Source organism: Macaca mulatta, chromosome 4 (genome assembly GCF_049350105.2).
Source record: "Macaca mulatta isolate MMU2019108-1 chromosome 4, T2T-MMU8v2.0, whole genome shotgun sequence".
NCBI lineage: Eukaryota > Metazoa > Chordata > Mammalia > Primates > Cercopithecidae > Macaca > Macaca mulatta.
Genome location: NC_133409.1, coordinates 47,413,605 through 47,435,344, shown reverse-complemented (window position 1 = coordinate 47,435,344; position 21,740 = coordinate 47,413,605). Strand labels below are relative to the sequence as shown.

Genomic DNA, 21,740 nt, shown 5'->3' with positions numbered 1-21,740 from the left:
AGAATGTTTCAAAACTGTCATATTAATGAGTAACTTAGCATTCTTGATTAATGGTAAGGAATATACTAAAGTTGAAGATTATTTATTAATCATCTAAAAAACTAACAAAAAGTGTTAAAAGTCCCCCCCCCCCCCCCAAAAAGGACTGAAATGATTCTATCAGCAGGAAAATAAAATGAGGAAAAGTTGATTATGGTAAATCAATGGAGTTAAACAGTCTTTCAAAATGGATTGTTTGCCAAATTAATACACTGAATTCGAATAGGCAATTTGTAGAAAGGGTAAAGTGGGAAAAATGCTGGAGAAAAAGGAAACAGAGAAAAAGGTTAAATAAAGAGGAAGTTTCTAGGGGAATGGATATGTATCCACTGAGAGTTCTAGAATAATGGTTTCACAAAAGATGGCTGAAGTTCTAAAATTTTCTAAAGGTCTAAAGTTTCTCTGGTATGAAGTTCCAAAGTTCTTCTGGTGTGAAGTTTTAACTTTTAAGATTTTTCTCATTCCTAACCTAAGAGAAAAAATGGTTTAAATATACATTATTTACCTCACTTAATTGTGCTTAGGGACAAACTCGCTCCATATTTATACTCTTTGGAACTATTAAAAGCCATACAAATCTTGTTTTTTAACTAAAAATTGAAAAATTTTAAAGTACATAGGGATACAGATGAACAGTGAAATACAAATTTTATATAGTACAAAAAAATATAAAGGAGAAAGCCTGCCTCTCCTACTCCAAAGCACTTTAGGGCTAGCACCAGTTTCTATGACACCTTTCCACCCACCTACGAATAACTGTGTCCAATCCAATCCACATATATGTCAATGCTATTCTCTGCTGAGAAATTTGTGTACTTGTCTACACCAAAATCTTCCAGAAGGCATACTTTGTGTGCGTGTTTTGCAAATGGTAGAAGTTCTGCATACTATACTGTTTTATGCATTTTTCACTTAATGTGTCCTAGCAATAATTCCAGATTAATACATATAAGTTGTGCTGTTTTTAATGGTTAGTGTCCCATTCTCTGCATTGCATAGTTTATAAAGCAATCCATTACTGATGGACATTTAAGTTTTAATTTCCAATCTTTTGCTATTACAAATAATGCTGCAGTAAATATTCTTATATACTGTGTATATGAATACATTTATAGAAAACTGTATAAAATATAAATCCAAAGTGAGGAGACAGACCAATTTTAGGCTGATCTATTCAATGACTATTTTTTTGCTTGATTTTGATAAATACTCACCGAATGTATTTAAATTATAAACATCTGACAATTTTCTCCATAAAAGTTGCCAAACACTGAAAGGCACATAAATATATATTATTTTAAAAATGCTAGAATGTAAAATCTGAGATGGATCTTCAGAGACTAGTCGTGTCTAGTGCTTTGAAGCAGGTGTACCTATAGCTTATGTAGATTACATGTATTTTTCATATACATCTTTATAAACAAGGTAAATCTACCACACTTTAACGGTCCAATCTATAGATCAATGCCATTCGTTGCTAAGTAATTTGCATTTCTGCCTAAATTAAAATACTCCAAACAAATCTCTAAATAGAGAAGGCTATCCAGAAAGTGTGATTAAACAGACTCCTGAAAGAACATAACATTTGGAAAGACACAGAAAAAGAGAGAAAGACATGTTACCTACATTACCTATGAGGAACAGCATAAGCAAAGAATGAGTGAAACCTTAATCATGAGAAATAGTGTTGACAGAAATGCGTAGGCCAGAGTATCAACAATAGGATATCAAAGCTTACAGAAGAATGCAAACATGGTACTTCTGACACAAGTACACAGCCTATATTTTGATCTATGAAGTGAGTTGCATTTTACAATGAAAGGCTAGCTTTGATCAAAAAATAACTTTATTATTTAATCTAGCTTTATTACTAAAATCTTCTCCTGTAATATGAACTATAAAAAGCTTATGTTTCCTGAGAAAGAAAAAAACACACTGTATCAACTACATGTGATATTTGTGCAGTGGTGAAAGCACAAGAAGCAAACATTTCGCCTGTTTAAACAATCACTATCCCTGTCCTCATTGCACCCCCTTTGCTTTTTTGTGGAAGAACTAAAAACTGCAAATTAGTACATACTATTCTTTTCAGCTATCTTAAGGATTTCCCTTTGATAAAAGTGCATCCTGGACCTTTATATGAGAGAAAATAAATCATTCTTAAAGTGAGTAAGAAGGGAAACATTTGCTATTATTTATACATTAAAAACATTATTTTGTTTTTTATTAGGCAACTATGAACTTCTTTTTTTTTACCGTTTCAAATATAATAGAAAAAAAATCAGGGGCTAAAAGGAGATTTCAACATCTCAAACCAATCTTAAGGGGAAATATACTATCAGAAAAGTAGGTTTTGAGAGGATTTGAATTCCTTGGAGGAAGGAACATAGAAGGCAGGTGGCCAAAACATGAAGTCAAAAAAACTTGGATTCAAATCCTGGTTCTGTCCTTACCGGGTATGTTTGTTTTCTTAGAATAACTGCTTAGTCTCTTGAGAGTTTGTGAATTAAAGACAGTAACATATAATATAGTTGTGCGAGAATAAGTGTGGAAATTAGCTATGATAATCATTTGACTGGTAAGGCTACAAGAGTGTATAAAATATGTTTAGATCTCATTCTATAAAAGTTTTAAGTTTTTTAGTTTTATTCTTCCCACTAAGGAACAAAAGAGAAAACAAGAGGCTCATGCTAGAGTTAACTGGATCAAATTGAACTGTTTATGACAGAAAACTTTCTAATGGAAAACCACCTAATATTTATCTTTATGTCATGACTATTCTAGCCAGGAGATACATTGTGTATTAGTTTGAACATATAAGACTGCCAATACTGTATCATTTTTGTTACACAAAACTAACAATTTCATATGGATCAATCTACTATAGCCTCCTACTAAAAGTGTTTTCTCTTTCGTATACTCATAGAGTTTACCTATATATAAAATATACATTGATATGCCCATGCCACAACTCTGCCTGGAGATATACTGTCTAAAAACTTTTTGGACAGTCTTTCTATAAGGTTAATATCCTACCCCCAGTTGTGATACTTCTCTTGATTTGCACAATAATTTTAAGTGATCATTAACTTGCCATTAAATACCTTGTCTCTCCTTGGCACAGAAACAGGAAGGAAGAGGAAAAAAAAGAGGGAAAGGAGGCTAATTTGCTGAACACTGATTTTGTGATAGGCCTACTACTAGTCCATTTTTATAGTTTTTCCCTTTTAATAATTAAAATAACCATGAGAAGTATGATTAATTTCATATTCGAAAGAGGAAAAATTAAGGTCATGAGAAGTTAAATATCAGCTGAGTTTATGCTTTAGCATGGGGTAGAAACAAATAACCAATATGATTTGCCTCCTAAATGCATTTTATTTCCTCTTGGCTCCTCTATAGAATGCTTGTGTCTGGGACTCTTGATCAGATTTAAACCTTCAAGTATAATTTGAACAGTATTCATCTAAGGCAAAGAGATCTAAGTAGCTGGTTTCACTTACATTATTCTACACTGGAAATAACGAATATTTCTAAACATAACAAAATACTTAATAGTGTTCCAAGAAATTTTACTTCCAAAATAAATGCAAATAGGTTTGTCTAATAATGTCATCACACAGGCCATAAAATATTGAAATGTCAGGGTAAAATATGCTGAATGAAGACACAAAAAGAGATCAGTGCTAAAATTATCATTTCATCAATAATCTTAAAGAAAATGTTAGTAATATTTTTGCAGATAATATAAACTTGAAAGTTTAAAATAGGAGGAAAGACATTAATCATACTTGATGTTACGATGGTCAAAATAGAAAACTTGCATATAATGTAATTCACGTAAAATAACTTACAAGGTTTGGGTAAAATAAGGCTGACAAATGAAAGTCAATAAAGTAACAGTGTGTTGCATAATAGGAACAGTAGAAATCAGGGCTCGAAGGATGACTATCATTCCATTCATTAAGTATTTTAAAGCATTTATATAGTTTAGACCATAAGTCACCTGGGATAAAAGTAAATTTTTAAGAAAAGTTTCTGAAAAAATTAAATTAAATGTAAAATTTAAATTACAGTTGCAAGTGTCCTACTTGGAGATAAAGGTGACACTTTGTCAACAATGCAATTAAAGGGAAGAGTAACTGAAATTTTGTCAAAGTGTCTTTACTGACCCTGACTTAACTACTGAGGACTAATTTTGTCAGATTTTTAAAAATAAAAACATACACATAAACCACTGATTTATTCAAAGATAGGTCTCTCTTTCCTGTTAGTTTTTTAAAGTGTCACATTTGTAAGGTTAAAAAAAAAATAACCCAAATCCCTCCTTTCACTTGTCTTATGATTTCATTGTTACTGAGACTTTATGCCTTAAAGCCTACTCCCTATCACGGGCAGAGGCATAGTCCCAAGGGAATGAAACAAACCTAGGTATCACAGTGAGACCCTAACTGACACATCCTATAATCAACCCCACTCACCTCTGAGCCATTCTAAAACAACAGTGAGGGGAAAAGAAAGGGAAGAGAAGAAAAAGAAAAACAGCATATATATGAAAAGCATAGAAACTAATCTTATTAATAAAATATAAGGTTAATAGCAATCAATGCACATAATACTTGTCATTTCTCAAATAACTAGAACACAACTTTTATTAAAACTTTAATTAAAATAATTTAATGTTTCTTGTGGGTTCAAATGGAATTCAAGGAACTTGTCATGTTTCACGACCATCATTATGAGGCACATATATGATAAGAAATGCAGTTCTTATTTATAAAAGGGGAATTAAATAAATCATTCAGTTATAGTTTCCTACCTGTGCTATGAGGCACTTCTGCTGGTGTATTAGCTGGAGCGTGTGCACCCGGAGGAATCTGTATTCCAGTATAGTTGCCTGACGGCATGTTGCTTGGGTCATAAGTTGAAGATGATGATGGCTGAGTTGGCTGAGTGGGCAGAGAGGCTGCTCCAGCATCTTCATTTTCTTCAACATCTATCAGATCACATATACACAATGTTACACTAGGTATTTTGAAATACAAATGCTAAGTATTCTTATTTCACTATACACATGACAAATGGAATCTTTAAATGCAATTCTATTTAATGCAGTGGAGAAGCAGGCTCTCTATTCTTAAAACAATATTTTTAATTTTTTTATTTTCTTAAAAAATGTAAACGCACCTGACAATATGATTATCACTTCTTTCAGGTTAATATTTTCTAATTCTATAAAATCTCTGCATATAGTGTGTGTGCATGTGTATATATATGTTTATATATATATACACAAACATATATATATATATTTTTTTTGGGACGGAGTCTTGCTCTGTTGCCCAGGCTGGAGTGCAGTGGCATGATCTGAGCTCACTGCAAGCTCCACCTCCTGGGTTCACACCATTCTCCTGCCTCAGGCTCCTAAGTAGCTGGGACTACAGTGGCCCACCACCACGCCCAGCTATTTTTTTTTTGGTATTTTTAGTAGAGACGGGCTTTCACCGTGTTAGCCAGGATGGTCTCGATCTCCGGACCTCGTGATCTGCTTGCCTCGGCCTCCCAAAGTGCTGGGATTAAAGGTGTGAGCCACCGCGCCTGACCTATGTTTTTCTTTAAAATAAACTTTCTTTAAACTTATGAAGACTCAAGGATATTTCTGGCAAAACATGTCACATTTATGCTATCCAATAAGAACTCCATTTTCTGACAGCTGACTTTTACTTAAGATTTACTGTGTAGTAGCTACTAAATGATTGTGAGTTTTTCAATGCATTTAGCTAATAAACAAAAACAGGAATAAAATTTTGCATTTAGCTATGTAGAAAGAAATGAGATATTTCATTTTGAAAAGTCCTGAAATGTAAACTTTTAAAATATACTGTATCATGAGCCGAATTTGAAAACTACCTTGAAAAATTGAGCTTTGAGTATGAAATGACAATCAGTCACTATTGGTAATCATAATAACTTAAAATAAAAGCAAGCTAGAGCTACAGGTTCATCAAAGAGAACAGATCTTATTGTTTCCTACCACATCTTTAAATAACTTTTTTGTCTGATTATAAACAGGTTATTCAATGTAGTTAATTTCGAATAGGAAAAAAAGTTAAATTTACTTACTAATCTGAGATAAGCATTTTATCAAGCAGCCTTGTGGATGTATTTATACTTTACACACATTAACATGACTTTCCCCAATACTGGAGAACTCTAACATTTATACATTCTGAGAAAGAAAAAAGCTCCACAACATAAAAGCACTAGAGCACGACCAAAAGTTGGTAGAAACGAGAGTAAGGGTAAGAGGAAATCTTACCAGGTAACATTTGATTTTATGTGGCTTTTCATCTGAGGGCACTCAATAGTCTACACAAAAGAAAGAGTTGCCAAGAAGTGAGCCATGAAATGTTTGTATGAATCCCAACTAAATACCTACAAGTTCCTGAATTATGCACACTCAGGTAAGACTCTAGGGGGCCCTGGAGAAAAGCAACAACTTACAGCTGAAAGTGGGGGACAAAGTTTGAGTTCTGGCAAGTCAATGGTCTGCTTGAACAAGAATCAAGACTTTGCAGAGAAAGACAACAGGCTGCAGAGGAGCTTCAACATGTTATCAACAATAGAAGTTATTAAAAATTAGGGAAGAAAAGGAAAATGTAAAAAAAGGAGTCTACAAAAAAGACCTCAAAATGACCCTGATACTGAAATCAGCAGAAAAGCACTTTAAAGCAACTATGATAAATTTGTTCAAGGCCATAAAGAAAAACATAGACATAACAAATGAAAGAGAAAAAACTAACCGGAGGGGGGAAAATTGTAAGAGGAGAAAAAAAACAGATGGGATTAACAGAAAGGAAATGGCAAAATAAGTTTAAATCTAGCTATAGCAATTACATCAAATGTAAATGAACTAAACACTATTTCTCACACAAGGGCTGAGAGTCAATAAAAAAGTGCCTTTATGCTTTTTGCAGGAAAAGTACTTTAAAACACAAAGACCTAGATTTGTTTAAACTAAAAGGATGAAAATTGACATACCATGCGAATATCCAGTAGACAAAAGCTGGTGACTAATTTTAATAATAAACAAACAGAATCAATGACAAGGAATATTAGCTGAGATAAAAAGGACCATTTGATAATGATAAAAAAGTCACATAAATATCAAGCTGACAAAAGCTGGAGTGGTAAACTTTAAAATGAGGACAAACAGAATTAATAACCTCGAATATCAGCAAGATATAGTGGGATGTTCCATAATAATAAAAAGGTTAGTTCATAAAAAATAACTATAAAAGTACATGTGCCTAATAACAGAGTCTGAAAATGAAACAAATTGACAGAACTAGTAAAACCACTATAGTTGGAGACTTAACACAGAACATCATAACCAATAACTGCAGAATACATTCTTTTCAACTGCACATAGGACATTCACCAAGACAGATCATATGCTGGGCCATAAAATAAATCTTGGTAAACTACAAAATACCGAAATCTTTTATAGTATGTTCTCCGACTAAAATGGAACTGAATTAGAAATCAGTAAGATATCTAGAAACACCTCCAACATTCTGAAATTAATATATTTATAAATAATCTATTACTCAAAGAAGAAATCACAAAGAAAACTGCAATTATGGTGAACTGAGTGATACCAAAATTTGCAGGATGTCACTAAAAACCAATGCTTAGAGGGAAACTGATAGATTTAAATTCTTCTATCAGAAAAGAAAGATTTAAAGATCAAAGATCCACATTTCCTCCCTAAGAAGCTAAATAAAACAAAAGCAAATTAAACTCCAAGTGTGGTGCAGGAAAAAATAAAAGGAATAGAAAAGAAAAAAGAAAAAAATTTACTAAGTACTTATTGAAATAATAAAAAAAAAATTAAAACATCTCTGTCAAGAGGTTGGGGGGAAAAAAGAGGAAACAGCTATTATGAATATGACAAATGAAGGAGGTGATATCAAATACATCCTACAGACATTAAAAGGATAGTTAAGACAATAAAAAAATATTATGCCAATAAACGGCGCTACCTCAGGGAAATGAACAAACCACTTGAAGATACAAAATACCATAACTCACCCAAAAAGAGATGATCTGAATAGTCCTAAATCTATTGGGAAAATTGAATTCATGGTTAAAAACCCTCCTACAAAGAAAATGCAGGGCCTAAATGGAATAAGCAGTGAATTATATCAAACATTCAAGTAAGAAAAAATACCAATCTTATGCAAACACTTTCAGAAAACAGAAGGGATTACTTTCACCTTGTTTTATGAGGCCAGTGTAACCCTGATACCAAACCTCACAAATACTGAAATGTAGACATACAAATTCTTAATATCAGAATCAAATCCAGTCATATAATACAAGGCCTCATCATGACTAAGCTTACCAATGAGTGCAGGGTTGGTTCAACATTTGAAAAATCAATCAATGTAACTCATATTAACAGAAGAAAAAAAGTCCTATGACAATTTCAATAAGTGCATAAAAAGCACTTGACAAAATTCAATATTTATGACAAAACTTCTCAGCACCCTAGAAATAAAGAAAATTTCTCAGTATTGCATAGGGCAAAAAACCAAACAAAACAATGGACATATTTATTGCCCCTGGCACAATAGGCAGGAAAAAGAAATGAGGATTGGAAAGGAAGAAGCAAAACTGTCTCTCCTTGCAGATGACATAATTATCTACATACAAACTCTCAATGAATTTACAAAGTAATTATGAGAATCAACAGGTAAATTTAGCAAGGTTGCAAGATAAAAGATTATACAAAAATCAATTGTAATTTATATTAGAAGCAAACGATTGGAAAACTAAATTATAAAATTAATTTCATTTACAAGAGAATGAAAGGACACAAAATACTTGAATTTAACGAAAGAAGTACAAAACCTCTACTCCAAAAAATCTAAAATACCGCTGAAAGAAATTACAGAAAGCTTAAATAAATGGAAAGATATATTATGTTCATGTACTGAAAGATAATTAATTCTCCCTAAGTTTAATACTAATCATAATCCCAGTAGGCATTTTTTCTAAAAAAGCGAAACTGAAAATCTAATTCTAAAATTTATGTGGACACTCAAAGGACAGAATAGTTAAGATAAAGGAAAAAGAAAAGACTGAGTTACTCAGCAGATGGGTCAGAGTAATACACCCAAATGAGGAACGTGTGGACTCCAAAATCCAAATAGGCCCACTAGGTACCGTACCTCTATTCTTGGTTGTAGGAGTGGCTAGATAGAACAATATCACCTTAGTATGAATATCTTGACATGCCCCATATTACCAGAACTTTAGAAATTTCACTGAGGTTCCTGAATTTTAGTCAAATTGATTTCCCATTCTCTGAGAAGCAAATGTCTTACCACTAAGTCCAGATTAGTTGCTCACTAGGTCCAATCAGCATAATATCATCAATATAATGGACCAGTGTAATATCTTGTGGAAGGGTAAGAAGGCTATTAAGATCCCTGCAAACTAAATTGTGACATAGAGCTGGAGAGTTGATACACCCCAGAGGTAGGACAGTGAAGGTGTACTGGGGCCGTGCCAGCTGAAAGCAAACTGCTTCTAGTGAACCTTATGGACAGCTATGAAGAAAAAGGCCAGATCAACAGCTGTATACTGGGTGCCAAAGAATGTTAATTTGCTCAAGTAATGAAACCACAACTGGTGCAGAAGCTGCAACAGGAGTCACATAAAGGAACATAATAAAGAATAACGGGTAATGAATTATAATCACTGAATATAAATTCATGAGCCCATATTGATGTAAATAATTAAATGAATAAACACACACATTTATTTATGTATAGACTGGAAAGTCCATCCTCATGGTAGAGTGCCAACTAATTAAAACAAAAAGAATGATAAATCATCAACCCACGGGGTGAAGTTGCATAAAAAATATAGGATATTTACGTAATATCAAAGTATCTTCCTTAAATTAAATAGCAAAGGGAAAAATAACTTTAATGGGGAATAACTCAGAAGACACCACATTACCCAAGTGATCACTTAACATCACCAATATTTCACCAAAATCGTATACTTCTAATGTAAGGCAGGGAGGACAAAACCTTATTTTGGGCTATTCTGCAAAAAATGCATAGGGTTAAACTAATTATGAGGCAACATCAGACAAACAAATTGAGGAACAGTTAACAAGTAATTGTACTTTTCAAAAACATCAAGGCAAAGAAACACCGGAAATCCTGAGGAGCTACTCCAGATTAAGGACACTAAAGAGATATGGCACCCAGAGGCGACGTATGATCTATTTGCATGAGGAAGAAAACTACAAAGGGTATTACTGAGTCAACTGCTGAAATCTGAATACAGATGGAGATCAGTTGATACACTGAATAAATACTATACTTCTCAATTTTGGTAAGTACACTGTAGTAAAAAGAATGCCACTATTCTTAGGAAACACAGAAGTATTCAGGAGTAAAAGAGCATATCTCTAATTTACTAACAAAGACTTCTATATATATAATATGGAAAATAAATAAATATATATAGAAAATAAATACATATATAGAAATATATATATATATGTCTTGTGAAGCCATAAGTCATTTCTAAGGAGATACAGCTAAAAATCACGACATTAACACCAGATTATGATGCCAAGTTGTATTTTAAAATTTTACACACACACACACACACACACACACACACACACACACACACAAAATCTATCTATAAAATAACCTCATGTCCTTTCTTGCGTATGTGTGGTAGGGGGAGTGGGGAGAGACAAAAGGGGACAAGGGGTGAGAAAGAGAGAGAGACCATGAATCAATGAGAGAATGTTTAATTCGGGATCAAAGGCATATCGGAATTCTTTATATCATTCTGGCAACTTTCCAGTAAATTTGACATTGTATCAAAACAAATTTACCACATAAAATGAGTGGTTTCAATGATCTATTGTTCTTTTTTTATCATTAATTCTACAGATGCTCACCAACATATGATGGTGTTATATCCCAATAAACCCACTGTAAGTCAAAAATCTAAGTAAAAAATGCATTTAAAATACCTAACCTACTGAAGATCATAGCTTAGCTTGGCCTACATGAAACATGCTCAGAGCACTTACATTAGTGCAAAATCATCTAACACAAAGCTTTTATGTAATTTAATAAATACTGTACTGAAAGTGAAAAATGATGACTTTGTAAGGGTTCTCGAAGTACAGTTTCTATTGAATGGATATTGCTTTGCTATCTTCTTAAAGGTGAAAAAGTATATGTTAAACGATAAGTTGAAGCCTGTTTGTAATATCTATTAAAATGTCATGGTGATGTGGTATTCAGCTAGAACTTAATACACAGTACTGTCTTCCAAAGTATATACGCTTGTTCTTTATCTAAGTTAACTAAAGTACAATATCTATTATTTTATACTGGTTTTACTAGAAATTCAATTCCAGAACAATAGAAAATTAGGTTTTTGTGAAATATACTACCTTTTACACTTAAGACTATGATGCAAGAGTTAATCCTAAAACACAACAGAATATAATTCTACACTAAGAAAAAGAAAACAAATCAAAGTCTTAAGCGTTTTCTCACACAAATTCAGATTTAATGACAGTATATCTTGTAGATATATAGGCTATCTTTGAGAAGATATTATTAGATGTTATGGCATTAAGCCCTGATTATGACACCAGGTTATGTTTTAAGTTAATGAGTTGAAAAAGTATGCAGTGAACATATTCTTCTTTATATTGTAGAGGATTTATTATTAATATTCTATAGCTTACAATTTTCTACTATCCAGAAACTCCATCAAATCTATATGAAAATAACAGAAATGACAACTTCCATTTAAGCTGACTTTTGGAAAACAAAAACTATCTACATTTAATAATCTATTTGGTATTATTAATAGTAAGGGCCTACAATAACCATTTCAGAACAAAACAGATCAACGTGATAATCAAAATGCACATTTCCTACTTTCAAAGGCAAAATGTTAAAGAGTTTTTAAAGAAGTCACTGATATTGAAAGAAAGCCAAAAAAACCCCAAATTGACAATTTATTAGGTATTTCAATATACCTAAAATGAAACATCTAAAATAGTCCTGAAAAGTAAAACAGCTAGTTGGTTTCACAAAAAAATGTCTAGGGTGAATTTAAAGACCAGATAATTCCACTGTTCCAAAGCATAGAAAAAGACCAGAAACATTCTGATTATATTTATGAAGTAAGCATAACATCATAACATTGATACCAAAAAGGAAAACTGTAGACCATTTTTAGTTATAAATGTCAATGTAAAAATCCTAAATGATATAGTAGTGAAATGAACCTATCAGTATAATAAAAAAATATATATATATCATCACCAAGTGGGGTTTATTACAGTTGGTTCAATAATAGGCAATATTTCAATATAATTCATTATAATACTAGATCTAAACAGATTAATCAGATTGGGGTTAGCCAACTATGGCCAGTGGGCTGGTGGCCTGTTATTGTAAATAAAACTTTACTGGAACACAACCACACTCATTTTTTTACATATTATCTATGGCTCCTTCTGTACTATAACAGCAGAGCTAAACAGTTGCAACAAAGACAGTATCATTCATAAACTGAAAATATTTATTATCTGATCCTTTAAGAAAGTTTACTGATGCCTGCATTGGATAATTATCTTCACATATGCCTAAAAGTGTGTAGCAAAATGCAAGGATCGTTTGGAATTTTCTCAGTTCCAAGAACAGTGGTCATTCTCTTTATAACCATCTATTTACTACGTCTAATACATAAAAAACAAGTAAGTGAAAAAAGGTTTCCCTTTTCTATTATACATGAACTGAAAGGCCAAGTAAAATAATAAGACCTTTATTTTTTCGTGATTAAAATTTGTAAAACACACTATGTGATGGTAAAATTTTCCTGTACATATTAAGTTTAAAAAAAACCACAGCCAGGTGCAGAACAGCATGTATATTACCAGTTGTATGAAAAACGGGAGCATATATGTTTCTACTCGGTAGTAAACTCATAAAGAATGATCTCTGTAAAGATACACAAAAAACCTAAAAACAATGCTTACTTGAGTTTTGGTAGGATCTGGGAAGATAGGAGATGTGGTAGACAGGAGAAATGCACTTCATATTTTTTATATACTCTATGATTTTTTTCGAACCATGTGAATGTATTACTAACTCCCCAAATAACCTACACAACTCAAAGAGATTTACAAAAACTTATACAGTATTCTTTGCAGTTTTAAAACATTTTATAAATTATAAATGGATTGCCTTTCCTATATAACAGGAATGAAATCTGATTAAAAGTAGGAGACAGGTAAGTCATTTTGTTGACATGGACAGGTATTACAAGTTTGACCTTTATTTCTATTTCTCACTGTTCCTAAGTTTATGATTTTATACTTAACTTTCATAGATTCTGGGCCTGATGAAAACAAAATTGTATTGTTCTCTCCAAAAACTCTGAATAATCTACTGAATAATTATGATTCTACTAAGTCCTTTTACTCAGAATAAATAAATACATACCATTATCTTCTTCAATTCCAACAGGGCCTGCTTGAGGAGTCTCCCCATTCTTCAAACAATTATGGATGTATGTTGCCTTCCATCTGGCATACTTCCTGTGTTTCACATTCTAAAAGAGAGCATTTTTATATCAACATTGGACTACAGTAAAGAAGTAAAAAGTAAACATTTATGATGATCTATATCATATTTCTGAGATAAAACCTATTTATGCAGATTACAGCTCTGAAAGAAACTGGCAACTCCCACCCTATTGCTAGAATCCACCAAGTATTTAAGGCTTGACAGAATTCATAAAAAGCTATTGTCCTCAAAACACATGCCTAGTTCTCTTTTATCATTTAACATTTCAGAAAGGATATGCAAGGTAAAAACAGGAGTGTCCTTCCAGCAAAATTTGTATCTCTTCTGCACAGGGGAGAAACAGGCTAAAGTAGAATTCTAAGACTAAATATAAAAATAACAATAGATTGAATTATTTTCACTAAAGACAAAAAAAAGACCTGTACAAATCAAGAAAAAAAATTAAGATGATGTAGTGGTTAAAGCAAATGCTAGATTGATAGGTAAACCTGACTTTTTAACTAGTCACCTACTAGTTAACAGCTCTGAACCTCAGTCACACTGATTCTAAAAAGGGAAAAATAATACCTGATTGGGTTGTAAGAAGAACTGAAAAGATCATGAAAAACCTGTTAGTTGCCTCTTCTATGCCTTAAAACTAATTTTACATGATATGCTAATGTTACAGGATATAAGATTAAAATTTGCTTTAAAAAATATAAAAACCTCTTAGAATTTTGGATGTGCTAGTGATTTTTAGTTTATATTTTCAACTGACCTTTATAGTGGTATCGTTATAACTTGGGAACTTGTCAGAGATGCAGAATCTTCAAGCCCACCCCAGATCTACTGAACCTGATCTACAAGTGCCAGTCTGCACCTGCACTACAAGAACCCCAGGTGCACATTATAGTTTGAGAGCAAAATATGCACATTAGAGTTTGAGAGCGAATGTGGTTTTACTATCTGAAAACAGGCATGGTGGCTCACATCTGTAATCCCAGTACTTTGGGAAGCTGAGGCAGGCAGATCACGAGGTCAGGAGTTCGAGACCAGCCTGGCCAACATAGTGAAACCCTGTCTCTACCGAAAATACAAAAATTAGCTGGGTGCGGTGGCAAGCGCCTGTAATCGCAGCTACTCGGGAGGCTGAGGCAGGAGAATCACTTGAACCCGGGAGGCAGAGGTTGTGGTGAGCCAAGACCATGCCACAGCACTTCAGCCTGGGCAACAGAGCAAGAGTCTGTCTCCAAAAAAAAAAAAAAAAAAAAAGAAGAAGAAGAAAAAAAAAAGAAATAGAGAGCTAGGCGCAGTGACTCATGCCTGTAATCCGAGCACTCTGGGAGGCCAAGGAGGGTGGATGGCCTGAGCTCAGGAGTTGGAGACCAGCCTGGCCAAAATGGTGAAACCCCATCTCTACAAAAAATACAAAAAATTAGCCGGGCACGGTGGCAGGCACCTGTAATCCCAGCTACTCAAGAGGCTGAGGCACGAGAGTCATGTGAACCCAGGAGGCAGACGTTGCAGTGAGCCAAGACTGCGCCACTGCACCAGCCCGGCTCCGGACCTCCCCCTGGCCAAAAAAAAAAGAAATAGAGTAACCTTCTGCAAAGATCCACTAGGTCATTGATGAGTACAAATGCAGCATGTGGTCCAGATACTTAGTTGAGTATTCTATAATGTGAGTCTCTAGATACTACTAGAGGTAGCTTCTGTACAGAAAACTAAAAAAATTAACCCCTAAATTACTGAATTTGTATCACATTTCCTTCTTATCAAACACTCCTCTTACATATTCAATTAAAAAATCTATACACAGATTCTGATTTTCTTCCAGGTATGACATTTTGCTCCACTTCACAAATGAGCTTTCCAACAGAAGTATCCACATTTAAAGTCTTCACTTCTTTACCATTCAGTTCACTCTGGGGCTGGGGAGGGTGTATTTCTTTTCTGTTTACTTCATATTCTCCAGTAACACAAAAGGTTAGGGAATCTGAATATGCCTGTGTCTTTTACTGGTAGGAGCCCACGTGTGTCAGCCTGTACCTCACTTAAGTTGTCAGTTCATTTGAGGAACTGATCTTGCTAATATCAACTGCCTAGTCCACTCTAGAAAATCCAAGGCACACTTTTTAGGTATCATCTTACCAAACTGCTACGCTCTGTAAATATATTAAAAGCCCTGGACTATGCCAATCTTTGGGAAACATTCTCTATCTCTTGTTTTTGTGACATTCAATTCTCTTGATTTCTTTCCTATCTCCTTTGGCTCCTAATCTTCTAGCTGACCTTCAAGTAATTTTAAATACTCTGTCCTAGCAGAGAGTGCAAAATAGTGGGCGCAATCAATAATAACACATTTAGAATTTTAAATAAGATTTATGTTTTCTATATTCAAATATGGGAAAAGTTACAGAAAGCAAATTTCTAACTTCTCTTTTAAAAATGAAAGATCTGGGCCCACATTTAGTAATAATCACCTGAGCTGATACAGGCAGTTCCCTTCAGATAATGTACATTCATTCATTCTCCCTCTCCCCCATCTCAAGTTCGTACAACATATCAGTTGCCATTTGTTATCTTACAGTGGGCTGTCTTAAGTCATTATACCACCTACCAGATTCATACAAGCATCATGATCCTGCCATCTAGCTTATTATTTTTTTTTTTACCTCTTCATATGCCTTCCTATAGCTTTAAGCACTACTGATACATTTATTATTCTTAAATTTATGAATCTAGCCAGAATCTCCTTGGACAAATATCCAACTCACTATGTGACACCAGCACTTGGATGTCTCACATACAATTAAAATTAAAACTGTTCTTTTGATCCCCCTACCACCTTTCCTTTCCTCTGGGAACTTCACTCTCAAGTAAATGGGAGGAGTCATTTTTAACAGTTCTCCCTATGCTTTGCCTCTCTCCCCACTCCCTTACCTAATTTACCAAGAATCCAATTGATTTTCCTTCTGAAACATACCTTGATTTGTCTTCATCTCCCCATTTTCGCTGCAATAGCCCCCTAATTTGTCCCAACTTCCATTCTTGCCCTAGCCCCTACCACATCTTCCTCATCTAATACTCCGAGTTCAGGGATCTTTCTAAAATATAAATCCACTCATATCAATCTTTTCATGTAAAATGCAAAATCAATTCTAAGTTTGGATACAAGGATCTACTCTACCTGATTCTTGATTGTCCAACCTCTTCTCAATGTCCCTATCCCATTCACTGACTACTATCCAGCTATGCATTTTTCTTCTGTTACTACACATGCCACGGCCCATACATCCTGTTTGCCTGTTGTCTTTTTTCTTCCTCACCCAGCTAACTCACTCCTACTCAGCTCATTCCTCATATGCCAGATCAAATGCCACTTCCTAAGAAAGGTTTTCCTGATGTTCCCAATCTAAGGTCAGACTCTCCAGTAATCTTACATCTTTTTTTAAAAACAACATTTATCACAGTTTGTAATTATATAAGGATGCTGACAAAGTGTCCTCTCCAACCCTCAAAACACACACACACACGTTAAAATATAAACTCATTAAAAGAAGAGTCTATCTGTTGTTTATACCAACCACTTGGCTTTGTGACCAGTATGTAGTAGGTGCTCAAGATGCATACACATCTCCAACGTATGACAGCTTAACTGATTCTAACTGATGTTTCTGTGGTAGTACAAGAGATCATTATTTCTGTCGTATGTAAGGGGCTACTGGATTTAGCAAGTTCTGTTACATTTATGATACAGTCAGATAGAATGACTTGAAATTTCCAGTGTTTGTTTTAGGCCTATAGAAACAGCAATAACCTGTGGTTCACCTTTTTCTTCCGTTTTCATTCTTTCAGAGCAAAAAATATATGCTAAAGCACTGACTTTTCCAGATTTTTAATTTTTCAAAATCTTGAGCAATTAGAACTGAAGGGCTACAAATGCTAGATTATTATCAGATTTGAATCTCTATGTTCACATGTCCACTTGAATTCAGTATCTGCAAAATGACATTCTTTTAAAACGTTTATTATTAACCTATGCTCCAGCAATGAAAACTAATGAAGGTAATTAACTACTCTATATTTTTAGTGGTTTAAACTTTCCCTCTTTGGGGGAAAACATAAGATATGTATAGTTAACCTCAACATACTTTTAGGCTCTGAAAAAGTTTGCTATTCATTAAGACCTTTAATTAGCAATACAGGATATATAAAGTAAGTCAATACGTTATTTCTGCCTTTAGGGAGCTAATCATCTGGCTATGGATATGAAATTAAAATACAAAGAACTATTACTATAAAAACACACTTAGTAGGAAGTATTAAACTTGTTTCCTATAGTAAGTACATGGAACAGTTCAGAGAATAAAGAAAAAACAGAATAAGGTAAAGGAAATGATGCTTTAGTTTGGCCATGCAGCATGGGTAAGTTATGAAAAAACTGAAGCGGTAACAAGATTCTGGAGAGAAGGACAAGTACAAGCAAAGGTAGAAATAAGGAAATATTTGGGGAATAAAGATAAAGAAATCAACATGCCATGGATAGAAGACACATATTAAATGCTAGTTGGATAAGATAAATCCAAGAAAAGATTAAAGTATTAGACTGACATCTTTAGAACATCCTACAGGTTATAAAGCATTTCCACACATTTTCCTCTACTTGGTCCTCATCAGAACCTCGAAATTTAAGCAGGTCACATTGTACTCACACTAAGGCTTTGAGACATTATAGGACTGGCTCAATGTAAATACAGTTTAATCTGGCATTCAAGGCCCTCCACATTGTGCACACTCAGTCTTATTTCCATTTCCCTCAATCAAGATTGGATTCCTGTCTTACCTGCATTCTCTTCTGTTATTCTCTCTTATCTAACATGGTTTCCTTTCCGCCCAGTCTCCTTTCCTCCAAGGCTAAGTGCAAATGCTTACTCCCTATGAAGCGCCCTCATTTCCACTAAGTCAACAGTTATTTATTACTTACTCACGTCAGGTACTATGCTAAGTGCTGGGGATCCATGAGATGAATGAGTCAAGCATGAGCTTTACAGTCTAATGTGAAACCAGGCAATAACTGACATTCCTAAATCTGGCACATGTCTTATCTGAAGTCCCATATTTCTTCATCCTTCTTTCTTGGGATTCTATAATCCTATCATTTTAGAGACAAAGAAAGGTCATTACAAAAATAAAGTAATTTACTGAAGGTCATACTGTTTTAGTAGTAAAGTTAGCCACTCATTTGGGTCTATCTTGGTAAACTACAATTACCACACTGCAATTTGCAACTCAGATTAAAATATATGAAATAATAGAAAATAAGCCTTAAAGGTCAGCTACTTAGTGTTTATCAAGGTAGAATGTACCTTTTGGTAGTTACAAAGAAAACGATTTTAAAAGTAGATGAATAAATTGCTAAGGAAAGTTTAAACTGCCTTCTTTGAGGGTCTTTAAAATTGGGCCAAATTTTTTTCTATCTGAAATAATTTAATCCTGTCTAAAGACTTAGTGGAAAAGTTGTAATGACTTTGGAAGGTTCTTTCAGTCCTAATATCTAAGTATTAGCAGTGTAGAGAAGTTTAAAACAATTTGGGTTTCTGCATTAGTAAGCGAAATTTAAGAAACTAAGTTGAAAAAGGTTCATTTTAGTAAAGCAACTTAACTTTTTATTTCATACTGTTTCCAAAACATCCCTATTCCTAGAAACTGATGCATATACTATTTAGCAGAAATTTCTGGCAGTTGTAACTCCACTAATTCACTTTTCAATGTTGTTTTATTTAAAATAAAGCATGTAAAGGATGCTGGATACTAAACAATATTTTTAAAGGAAACTTTCAAGATGTATTTTTGAAATTCATTAACTCCTTTTTGCTGATTAGACATCCTTTCTAAGAAACAGGAACTGCAAAAAGAACTTTTACTTTTGTCCTTGGCCTCTAAGTTCCTGTTTTGTTACTGGATTGATGAGAATCACTGACAACTGCAAATTCTGGCCACTTAAGAATTACCATGAATTTTCATTTAATTTTTAAATCACTTGCTACACTGAAGCATGACTGGTTAGAGAACAGCAACTGCAGGCTGGAGCAGGAATTTTTAAACTTAGTACCTTTAAGAATCACAAGAGTGTAATAATAAATTCCTGGCTAGAACGATGAAAAATTTGATATAAATTATTCTCCATTAGCATACCAAAAAGTCACCTTGAAAGACAAAGTTTTATACTAGCTGTCTCTATCTAATTCTTCCTCTTTGATTTTATATTGAACCCATCCTAGGCAAGTTTTTAATCCCCACTACTCACTGCAACAGTTTTCGTCAAGGTTACAGATTACTTCTATATTCCTATTAGGTTGGTATGAAAGTAATTGTGGTTTTTGCCACCTAAATTCAAGGCTTACATGCCATCTTCCTTGACCCCTATCAGCATGAACAGGTGATTATTTCCCACCCCATTCCTTGATGCCCCACTTCACACTTGCTTTCCTGGTTATCAAGACCTCCTAGTTTTCCTTCTCCCTTCCTGTGTTCCTTCAGTCCTTTATACTGGTTCTTTTTCATGTCCCAGTGTCAGGAGTTCCTCAGGCTTCAGCTCTTGGATTCCTTGTCTCCTCTTTCTACACTTGATGATCTCATGCAGTCTAATAAATATACCACCTTTAAATATCATGAGGTGTATTTGCTAACTTCCAAATTTATATCTTCTGTTCAGACTTCTCTAAACCTTTGGATTTTGTATAAGTACATATCCAATTCCACATTTCTCCTGTGTATTTGATAAGTTTAAAACCAACTCCTGATTTTCCCCCACAAGTCTATAAATGGCTAAAGTGGTTAAGAATGATCTTACAGTTGTCAGGTCCAACTCTTGGGAGTCATTTTTGAGTTCTCTGTATCTTTTACAGTTTGCCAATGAATCTGTTATATTTTGTCAGCTCTACATTCAAAATACATCCAGAATCCAACCACTACTCACCATGTCTTCCTCTGAAAACTCTGATCCTAGCAAGATCTTTTACCTTGATTATTTAATAATGTACTAATGAGTTTGCCTTTTCCAATCTTGTCCATTACAGAAAGGAAAAATACTTTAAAAATACAAGTCAAAATTTATCAATTCTCTGTTTGAATCCTCCCCCCCCAACACCCTCATCCTCATTTCCTATCCTATCACTCCTTCTCATTCTGGATTCTGCCACATTGTTCTCCTTGTTATTTCTTGAACAAGAATAGGTAGCTTGTACTGTAGTCTCAAAAATGTAGCACTTTATCTTGCCTCTTCCTGGAACACTCCCCAAATTACATGCAAAAATGCAATACACATTAGCCTGAGAATCCACAGCTTTCATAACACTTTCAAAGTAGTCAGTGATAACAATGGGATTAATAATCTCTAACTTTGTGGCAACATCACAAATACATTTATACTCTTAGTCCCTCAACCTCCTAAGTTATTATATAAACAAGACTTCCACATAACTCCGAGAACACTGAGAAGTGGTATAATGAGAAATGCTTGAAAAACACATATTAAACAAATGTATTATCAAAATGATTCAGATACTGAAATATTTATAGTCACAGATTACATGTATTTCCTGATATTTATTCAACATTTTAATCCCTTTATATTTTTCAAAGCAACTATAATGTCATCAAACAAGTTTTTAAAAAGGAGAGCAAAACTATACCCTTAAAATCAAAACTATAACTTAATATACAAATACTTAAATATAACTCCTCTATTTTTAAAATATCATAACATTGGAATATACGTTCCAAGTAAACAAAAGATTTCCAAACAAGGTATGGTCGGTAACTGTTTAATACTTAATCTACTGGGGTAAGACAAGAAACCAATGTTAATTATTTTTTGAAAAAAAAAAATTATATATAGTTTTCATCAAACTTACAGGAAGTTTTAAAAATAGGACAACATACTCCCACGTCTTCTATTCAGATTCTCCAACTATTTAATTTTTGTTTTATTCATTTACTTCTATATATAAATGTATATAAAAAAAATATATATATATATACATATAAATATAAAAAGTGTGT

At 33.6% G+C, this 21,740-nt stretch overlaps 1 protein-coding gene across 2 annotated transcripts in view; it reads right to left on the bottom strand.

The window, feature by feature from the left end:
• VTA1 (vesicle trafficking 1) overlaps positions 1–21,740 on the bottom strand; it is a 79,043-nt gene that overhangs the window by 16,836 nt on the left and 40,467 nt on the right. For both annotated transcript variants that reach the window (XM_077998557.1, NM_001261520.1), the window contains 2 exon segments: positions 13,611–13,719; positions 4,859–5,035 (listed from right to left, as the gene is read on the bottom strand). In XM_077998557.1, the coding sequence (XP_077854683.1) occupies positions 4,859–5,035; positions 13,611–13,719 (286 nt within the window).